The 9696-nt window shown below is 36.9% G+C and overlaps 1 protein-coding gene across 1 annotated transcript in view; it reads left to right on the top strand.

The window, feature by feature from the left end:
* The window catches only part of CAST (calpastatin), a 28211-nt gene that overhangs the window by 7890 nt on the left and 10625 nt on the right, over positions 1–9696 (top strand). The window contains exons 6-17 of the mRNA XM_009580205.1: positions 20–80; positions 582–683; positions 1467–1547; positions 1644–1697; positions 2320–2412; positions 2576–2671; positions 3360–3455; positions 4610–4693; positions 5644–5691; positions 8202–8306; positions 8586–8687; positions 9360–9461. Coding sequence (XP_009578500.1) covers positions 20–80; positions 582–683; positions 1467–1547; positions 1644–1697; positions 2320–2412; positions 2576–2671; positions 3360–3455; positions 4610–4693; positions 5644–5691; positions 8202–8306; positions 8586–8687; positions 9360–9461 — 1024 coding nt within the window. The remainder of the gene's footprint in view (positions 1–19; positions 81–581; positions 684–1466; positions 1548–1643; positions 1698–2319; positions 2413–2575; positions 2672–3359; positions 3456–4609; positions 4694–5643; positions 5692–8201; positions 8307–8585; positions 8688–9359; positions 9462–9696) is intronic.

Below are 9696 nucleotides of genomic sequence, written 5' to 3'. Positions count from 1 at the left end.
TCCCCAAAGCGCCGGCCAGAGCGGGTGCGGGTGCAGCCGGTGCAAGTGTGGTTACTGCAGCTGATAAGTCAAGTACTGAGGTTGGTAAACACAGTCCCGGGCAAATGCTTCTCTTTGTAAAAATGTCTCAGAGAGTGTTTCTCTCTCTGAAACACTTCAGTTTCAGAAAAAATAAATTGGTAACTGCTGAAGTATTGCCATGTAGTAGATATGTATGGTGGTGAAGGACTATCTGAAAGAATAGGGAATAAACTAGTGGCGTGTCATTTGTGTTTTTTCAAATAGGACTTACTTAGAATCACTTTTACCACAACTAGCATAAAATTAATTAGTCTTTAGTTATGTTTATGTATGTATGCATGTATATCAGCTGGTATATAAATACAAACGATCCTGTTACTGACATTGGGGAACGAGTTTAAGAACTGTTCTCACTGAAAAATTGGCAAGTACAGGACCTACTGAAAGAAAGCTTTTGATTTGGTTTCCAGGAGTTTCTACAGATTCACTAGATGATTCAGATTTTTTTTTTTTTATTTGTACAGTATGATAACTTCTATAATGGTTTGCTTATTTTTTAGCTTGGTATGGATGAGTCGGCACTAGATAGCCTAATAGATACCCTAGGTGGACCTGAAGATGATGTGCCTACTAGTCCTGTTTACACTGGTCCGGAAGTTACGGTATTTTACATTATTTATTTTTATTTTTTAGAAGATTCATCTCTAAAATATGTTTGTAGTTGCTCACTACTACATTAATCCAGTATTTGTCACTTTGATCTGCTAAGAGGTAAAATAGAGTTTGCACAGTTGCATTTTAGTGTTGTTTTCAGTAATACAGAAACGATACGGTTATGTATGTATTGCAGTAGAAAACAGTAACGTGTCAATAAAGAAAGTTTGTTACTTTTTTAACTGACTTCCAAGCGTCGTCTCCAGTGGATTTACAAAAGGCAGCGATGGAGGTATAAGATAGTGTAAACAACCTAGGAGATTTCATTTCTACTTGAGAAAGTGTAAAACGCTGAGAATTTGGGGAAGAATGCATACTTTTTCTGAGTTGGAATGGGAGAGTAACTCAAGAAGGATTAAGATTACAAGCTCAGTGCAGTACTCTGCCATAATAAAAATTTTGGAATTTATAAATACTTAAAATTCAGTCTAGGTACAGCAATGTATTCCATGGTCTGAGACACTGAAATGGCTTATGTTAATGCAGAAGGAATCTGGCAATGGAGATGCAGAGGTTTGCTAGATGACGTGCACTGTTAAAGCTAGTCGAGATGCATGTGCCTGACGCTAGGTTCTGAAAGACACTGTATGGTCGCTGTCCAGGATTGGCCCTCTGACCTAGCCAATCCTCATATTTTCCTTCCAGAAGTATCACTGTAGGTAGCTCTACATTAGAAATTTATTTCAATACAGAAGAGTACAAAAACATTAATGTGTGCATTCTTTTCATAGGAAGATATATCGTCAAGATACTTGGAAGAAATGGGTAAACGGGAAGGTAGTCTCCCTCCAGAGTATGTTAAATTGTTGAAGGTTAGTGAGTTAAAAAGAAAATATTCTTGAGGCATGCTTTCTTTCGCATTTTATGTTTTTGCTTCCCATTTACTACAAAATTAATTCTCATTTTAGAGCAAAGGGGATGGCAAAGATGGAGTCCCACGAAAAGTAGATGAACGAGATGAAGTAAGGCTTTTTTTTTTTATATTGGAAGGTGAAAATAACCCGGCTATTGGATTCCTAGGAAAATTTAAATGTTGCCTGTCTTCCAAAAATCCCAGGAAGTGGGAGAGGGCTGTGGGTGCCAGATAACATAGATACGGATAAAACTAAATAGAATTTGGCACAGATGTTTTTAATAAAGAAGTAGGAATTTTCAGGACACTGAAGCTAAAACAAGTCCAATAAATGCTCACAGAGATTTTGGGCATAATAATAACAAAGGGAAGAAATAGTAGCTGTGCATGCAGGAGTCTCTTCGTAACATCTTTAGCAAAGATTACAAGATTACTTGAATGTCTATACTTAGCAAGAGAATTCTGTAAGCCAGCTTAATTTTACTGTTTATAAGTTTAACATCTAAAAATAAAAGCTTATCTAAAAAATGAATCAACTAAAAATAAAAATTTATCTAAAAAATGAATCAACCAGTGAGGGGAAGTATCTTTGTTTTTTCTGTGACAGCAACATGTGCTTGTGAGGTCATTGTATGAGTGAGCATGGAGCACACTCAGATTTTAAACCCAGTTTGACAGCATTGATATCTCAACTTCAATAATCATAACCTAGTTTACAATTTCTTGCTCAGAAGCCAATGACGGATGATGAGCTTGCAGAGGCCCTGTCGTCTGAGTTTACCTGTAGTCCTGCTTCTGCTGAAGAAAAGAAGAGTCTGACAGAGGTATTGATATTTTTCTTGCCATTGCATGCCTTTATTGCAATGAAATATTGCCGTTATTATCGTAATATTTTGCTTTAAAATTATCTTGACAATTTTCCCCTTCTTTTAATTTTTGCAAATTTGCCAGTAATTTCATATCTCTCGTTTTGTCCATATGTAAAAGAAACCAAGCAAGGAAGGAGAAATCGTGCAAGCACAAGCAGCAAGTTCAGTCAAGACCTCAGTTCTTCCTAAGGAGAAGACGACAAAATCAGAAGAGGTATACATAGTCATTCTTTGACTAGTTAACTTCTAATTAAAATTTACAAGCATATGTTGTATTTTGTGTGCCTGATTCTGTAAAGATGGTCATCATCCTAATTTTCAGTTGTAAATCCTGTTTATCACAGAAAGTAGAGGAATAATAGGAATTGCTGTTGCTCAGGCTCTTAACTGTACCTTAAAGATCCGGCCTTAATGGGCCAGATGATTTTTCCTTCTGGATTCTTCTGCAGAATAACTGTAGTTCTTCTGACTAGAGGCAATAGAGTAGAAGAATGTATGTGTTTTGTAAGTTAAGTGAGGTGTGTTTAAAACTTGGATATGATGTAATTTTCTCATGTTTTACAAACGTTTCTTTTTTCCTCTGTAGAGAGCAAGTGTGACCTTACGCTTTCTGGGTTTGCTGTTTCAAAGCACATGGCAATTGTGATACTGTGCTTTTTTTTTTTGCATTGTCTTTTCCCCTCTCCTTAAGAGGAGATATGCCTTGATTAGACTGTGCTAATCTTATCATGTAATTTGCCATATCCTGCAATGTGATGTTAAGGAAATCGGGTAAAGCCAAACAGAAATGACTAGTCTGGTGCTGGCTGTTTGCTTCATCTACAGCATAAAAGATACGTAAGTTAAAACCTGTATCAATTTAAAGAAATAATGAAATTATTTGCCTATTTTCTTAAATACAGAAAGTTAGAGATGATGCAGTGGAAGCTCTTCTTGATACTCTCGGTGGACCTGAACCTGAACCTGAAGATCTTAGCCCTGTTGTAGAGGTGTCGGAGGTATAATCTTGCTCCTTTTTACAGCAGCTTTCAGACACTACCATGGAATCCCAAGTCCTCTTTGTTAGATACAGTACAAATGTGTAGAATAATAACAGAGCAACTTTCATATCAAAAGCCTAAGGAATGTCTGAGTCTTATGTGATTAAGAAAATGAACAAATGAAGAAATCCCAAGTGGATACAGGTAGAATAGAATATAGTAAGATGGTCTGGAAAATGATAAGCATTTCATTTGTCAATACAAGCATACATACATACATACACCTTTCCCTGTGTTAGCTATAGTTGCTCTGTTCTTTTCCCCAAGCACTGGGTACAATTTATAGCAAGCTTTTGTTTTGCACATATTTGCTGCTTGATTTTTAATTAACTTTTTGCGGTTTTAGTGCATACTCTCTATCAGACCCCCAAGGAAGGGTCTTGCCATTCGTTGTGTCTTCTAAGATTTTTGTTTTTCTTCAACAGTTAGATTTTGAAAGTAGCCCTGTGTTTGCATATTAACTTTGACTTTTTAGTTTAGTTTTGCAAACTCTGCCTGTAACCCTACTACTACCAGTTATTTTCCCCTGTCTTCTCTTACAGCTCAGAGCAAACAAATGACAGGGAAATAGTAGAAAATAATTTGTTGCCAAGAGAAGATGTTGGAGCTCAATTTTGACAAAAAAGAGCACGTTGTATTGCAGATTCTGTCAGTCTGGGCCTTCAGATAACTTAGTAGATGCATTGCTTCATGAAGGAGGTCCAGAGAATTAAAAGCTGTGTTTCAGTAGGAGTGATGGAAAAAGATACAGTATTATGGCTTGTATAATCAGAGTGATGAAATCCAAGGAAACCTGAGGATTTTGTACACCCCAAAAATTCTAAAAGTATCTGCCACAAAGTTACGGCTCTGAATAGTGACTGAAGTTTTTTAGAATTTAAAATAACATAGCCATATTCACATATGGCATTGATTCTTAAGCCATGATGATTTTACCACAGAAATTTCATAGGAATAAATTGAGGAATTTTAGTATCTTGATATATGGAATAATTTTATCTGATGCTAGTACTTCAAACAGTAGGCTGAAGAATCTTGATAGTGAAGTTGTGTGTACTTTGAGTTTTTATTTTAATTTCTCTAAGTGATTTTTTTTGTTCTTTCTTTTTAAGGTAAAAGCTAAAGAGAAAAAAGAAAAAAAGGCTGGAGAACGTGATGATGCGATACCTCCAGAATACAGGTTAACACCGGAGTTGGTAAGTTTTTCCTTTGCTTTGTAAATAGGGCACTGCATCTGACACTTTCTTTCGTCACAGAGAGGGAAGGAACTGTGGAAAACAAGCAAAATTAGTATTTAATCAATGGCTATCTCCTGTTAGTGATTTCTGTATTTCTAATTTCCTTCCCTTCCTTTGTGGGCGTGACTGGGTTTTTCAGGCATTCTGAGCAAAGATCTGATCTTCCCAGGTCACATGTTCCTTCTCCAAGAGTGGTGGTATTGTTTCTGATATTAAACCTCAGTGTTGTAAAATCCATCTCTTTACATAAATGTTCTTGGGTATCACTTTGTAGTGTAACTTGAACGCTATTGTAAAATGATATGTATATTGCACTCATTTTTTCAGATTGTCACTTCAAGTGATTTAGGTTTGTCCAAGGTTAAGCAAAACAAAAACAGAACTGAGATGTGTTTTCCATAAAGTTCAAAATTGAAAGTTCTTGCGATGGTTGTTAGCATAACTGATGTTGACAAGGTTGCTATATAAACTGGCCTTGCTGGAGCTGAATGTTAACATTCTCTTTGGAAAGGAGCAGTTTTATCCCTCGTTTTAGAGATTTCAAGACTGCCTAATTACAGACCTGGGATTTAACTTCCTATTTGTTCAAGTGCAAAAGTTTGGGTTTTGCACTCAAAGTTTGTTTTACTACTGGATGAATTTTTTTTTTCCTGCTGCATGTTGATACTGATAGGAATGAATACTTCTTGGTCTCGTGGCCCATTTGTGTTGTGCTGACATCACATTTGCTTTTTTTATCTACTTATCTGGCCATGTTAGAATTTGCCTTGTTTAGGGGAATTCCTGTTACTGTGTCACTGATTTAATCTTGTGTTATCATTTATTTTATATTATTTTGCTGGTGATTATAGAGTATGGCACTTCTTATAACAATGGAAAAATGTCAATAATGCTTACTTTACTTTTAGGATAAAGATGGAAAACCAATATTGCCAAAGCCTGAAGAAAAACCCAAGGTTAGAAAACAGACAATATTGTCGAAATGTGAATTTTTTTCTCCCTCTCTGTCATCACTTCTCTCTATGCCATTTTGTAAGTCTCTTGGTCTGCTTCCTCGCTCAAAACCTGCTGATCTGAAGTGTCAAGTGAAAGTTGTTTTTTCTGAAATTCACTGGCTATGAATGAAGAGCTCATGGTAAGAAAAAGATTTAGAGATTACGAAGTAGGAGGGAGTTACAGAAATGGTTGCTGACACAAAGAAAAGCCGTATGGGGAGTTACTGTGAAGTATTATGTAGAAGTCTGCTGGAGCTGTTGAAGGACAGAGAGAGGCGAGGTGGAAAAATCTTTTGTTTTCTTGACAGTTTCCTCTCATTAGTCATCAAATATAAAGGAACACGACTGGAAAGAAGGAAAAAGCTGCCATAGGCATTCTCCTAATCACAAAGAAAAGCTTGGACTTTGCAAAAAGTATCCATCGTGGCCTAGAAAGTGCAAGATACGTTGAAAAGATTGAAAGAGAAAGTTACAAAGGTTAATTGAAAATGCACAGGAAGAAATAAAAAATTAGGAAAAGCAAAGGAACTGTGCACTGAAGAAACTGAGGGCTTCATTTTGGAAATACTGTGAGTTGAGGAGTGCTGCCGAAATTGGAAAACTACAGGTAACCTCCGTTCTTCTGAAATGAGTGTGAAGGTCAGGACTAATCTGAGCGAGAATGACACTGTGCCTTTTTAGCAGAAATGTGAAGTCATTTGTATTATTCAAGCTTGAAATATGGAGGAATGCAAAGGCAGTGATGAAAAGACTTTACGTCTCTATAAATTTTTGTGTCAGGTCTTAGACATGCAGACGTCTTGAGTGGGTGATGTATGAGAGCTGCACAGAAGGACCTGCCAAGCATGTCATAAGGAAAAAAGAGCAGCTATGCTCTGAGGGAACCAGGCACTGGTGTTAGGAGACAAGCCTTGCTGTTTCACAGGGAGCATAAAAGAGATGGCACACAAAAAAAAGAAAAGCTCCAGAAGAGCAATGTGGCATGAGTTAAGGGAGGTTGGTTCGTAGTTTGATTGAAGTCTAGTACAAAACCAAGGCAGAAGATGAGCTCAAAATCATGAGGTCTTATGCCAAAAAAATTAAGTGGTTAGTAGAAGAGTAAGTATTCCTATGGTCTTCCACCCCTATCAATCAGAGACACAAATACAGTTGAATAGTTGTTCTGTAAGTGAATCACAGGGGTATCGAAGTCATATGTTGCAGTATTTTTCTCAGCACCACTTCACTATTTATAATTTGAAGAAGGCGATTTTGAACAATATGTGTTCGCCAGTATTTCCTGTGGTGTCACCAGTAATTTAGATCTGTGAAACCAAAACCAGCAAAAAAGTTATGTCAATAGTTAAAAAACCTTCAGTCACTTACAGTTCTTCCTTGGTTCCTGGTTGTCGTGGTTAACTCTATCCCAGCCGAAACCAGGACACTGGTGAATGCAAAGTTCTTCTTTCTTCGTGATTTCAACTAGGGCTTCTGTTACTTTGGGCCTCCATTCTGCATACCCTTAAGCACATGCAGTGGCATTACTTTTGTGAAAAAAGTTGTTATTGCTGTAATGCTTTCTTGATTTAGTGGTGGAACTCAGTCTTAATGACAAGCGGGGCTTTACGTGATGAGACGTTTTACAAAGACTTATGGGCACTGATTGACGAAGGAAGGAAAGTGGGAGGGAAAATAAGAGACTCTCCTTTAGAAATGTCATTTTACGTATTATGAATTTGACCAAATGAGCCCTAACCAATTAAGTTCCACGTAGCAAGTGAATGGCGATCACTGTTAGCAAAGATCTAAACATTTATGTGTAAACAGTAGTTTGAAGGATCCCAGGAGCATTAGTAATAGATTACAGAAGTATATAGATCACATAGTCCTAGATCACATAGTATCAACAGATTGTAATAGACTACACAGTAGGGAACTAAAATTGCAGTTTATTCACTTTTCCCTAAAACGTGCGCAGTGAAAACCACTGTCAGCAGTCAGTGCACAAGCTAAGAGAACTTCCAGCTGAGGGGACTCTACTTCTGCTGGAAAAAAAGAAAAAAAATTAAAATGGGAGAATCATAATCTGATGGTGCTGCTTTCCACTACCTGTATGTAATTTATATTTGAAGTATTCTAACAACATGATGCTGTTGATAGTAAATACTATCTAGTAAATATGAGCATTCTTTTTTTTTCTAGTTGAGAGATTGCATTTTCCGTTTCAGTAGCCCTGTAAACAGTATTGAACATATGTTCTCTACATTATATTCACTTTCGGTAACAAAGCAACTGACTTATTCTGACAAGTGGTTTTCTTAATTTTATGCATTGTGAAATTCATGCTGTTCTCTTGCATGTAAATGTGAAAGGTTATTTTGGTGTAGGCTACAAAAGTTTTCCTGCTTTCTGAGTAGTTGAATTACAATTCTTGAAAAAATAAATTAAAAACAGGCAGTGAGTCACCTGTACTACATATGTCTTTTTTGCAGCCTTTGAGTGAATCTGATCTTGTTGATGAATTTTCAAAAGACTTTGCCTGCCCTGCACAGCCTGCAGTACCATCCAAACCATCAAAACCCAGCAGCACATCCAAAGTATGTCTTTCTAGTTCACTGAAGATGTTGACACGAATAGTTTTGCTAAGACTGGATAATGCTACTATTTCAAGAAAAATGTTTTCTTCTGTTTCCACATTGCCTTCAGTGGAACATGCAGTATTGGCACTTAGTCCTTAATTGAGGGGCTTCTACCCTTAAATTTAGACTTTTCTTTCTTGTTTTGTACTGTATTAAAAAAAAAAAAAGCCACTTAACAGGTACATTTTGGGTTTCTGAGCATATTCAGTAAAATGCAGTGTAATTGTTCTGTTTCAGAAGCCTTCAGATCCTGCGTCTGCAAAAACTACTGGGGATGAAGTAGTCCCTCGTGCCACAGCTTGCACTGTGCAGTCTTCAGCTCCATCAGCTGTGTCCTCAGTGAGTAGTCTTAGCTGGAGCTAAAGCAAAACTTAGTGCTTCATTTATGCGATGGTATAGCAATATGCAGTATTGCATATTCTTCCTGTGTAGAGGTAAGCCACAAAGGCTGAGTGCTTTCCAAAAATGTCAAGTCAAGCACAAACTGAACGGGGAAGGTCAGTGACATTCTTAATAGAGGAAGTCAAACTGACAGTTCTTGTGGCCTCTCTAGCTCTTAATGCTCTAAAAGGGATGCTGTTTGTGAACTTAGTTGATACTGCAGGAAAAGACAAATTCTAAAAAAAATCGTAATTGTCCTACTGAATATTTTGGAAGGTTGCATTAATGGCTGACATTCTTGCATCTCTTCTCAGAATATATATGCTATTAAAAAACAAAACAAAGAAAGAAAAAACCTCCTTGTGGAACATTTTAGCTGTGAGTAAGTCTTTGGAAAAGAGAAGCCTGTTTACAGAGCAACTCCTGTCAAAGTTTCCTTATGCCTTGAACTCAGCAGATTCCAGTATATGAAGACAATTAGGGAGAGAAGCATTACAGTTTTTTAGTTTACTTCTCAATTTTTACCTTAACTAATGTGTGGCTGGCGGTGGTAGTATATGAACAGGTTTCTTCAGCTGCAGCTGAACTCCAAACTAAGAATTGGATTTTAGTGTACTAATACCTTTACAGGTTGGTCACGTGGCAGATGAAGCACTGGAAGCCTTGTCCAGAAGCCTAGGAAAGAGGGAGCCTGATCCAGACGAAAAGAAACTTGCTGTGGACAAAGTTAAGGTAGAGAAACAATAAGACCTCAAAAAAATAGACTTCTGATGTAATTATCTTCAGTGTTACTGTATTTTCTCAGGCTAGAAAAAATTTAGAGATAATATGTTCAGTTTTTTTAAAAACGAAATTTACTTGTGAAACCAGTTGTGTTCTTCTTAGGAAGTACTAGTAGGACTTCAACACAGTGAGTACATTTTCTTAATCATTTTGACTATAACAGTACAGTAGTTCCCTCAGTTTC

This window comes from Fulmarus glacialis, unplaced genomic scaffold (assembly GCF_000690835.1).
Source record: "Fulmarus glacialis isolate BGI_N327 unplaced genomic scaffold, ASM69083v1 scaffold17626, whole genome shotgun sequence".
Taxonomy (NCBI): domain Eukaryota; kingdom Metazoa; phylum Chordata; class Aves; order Procellariiformes; family Procellariidae; genus Fulmarus; species Fulmarus glacialis.
The sequence above is the reverse complement of the archived record's forward strand: the minus strand, read 5'-3'. Positions and strand labels throughout refer to the sequence as shown.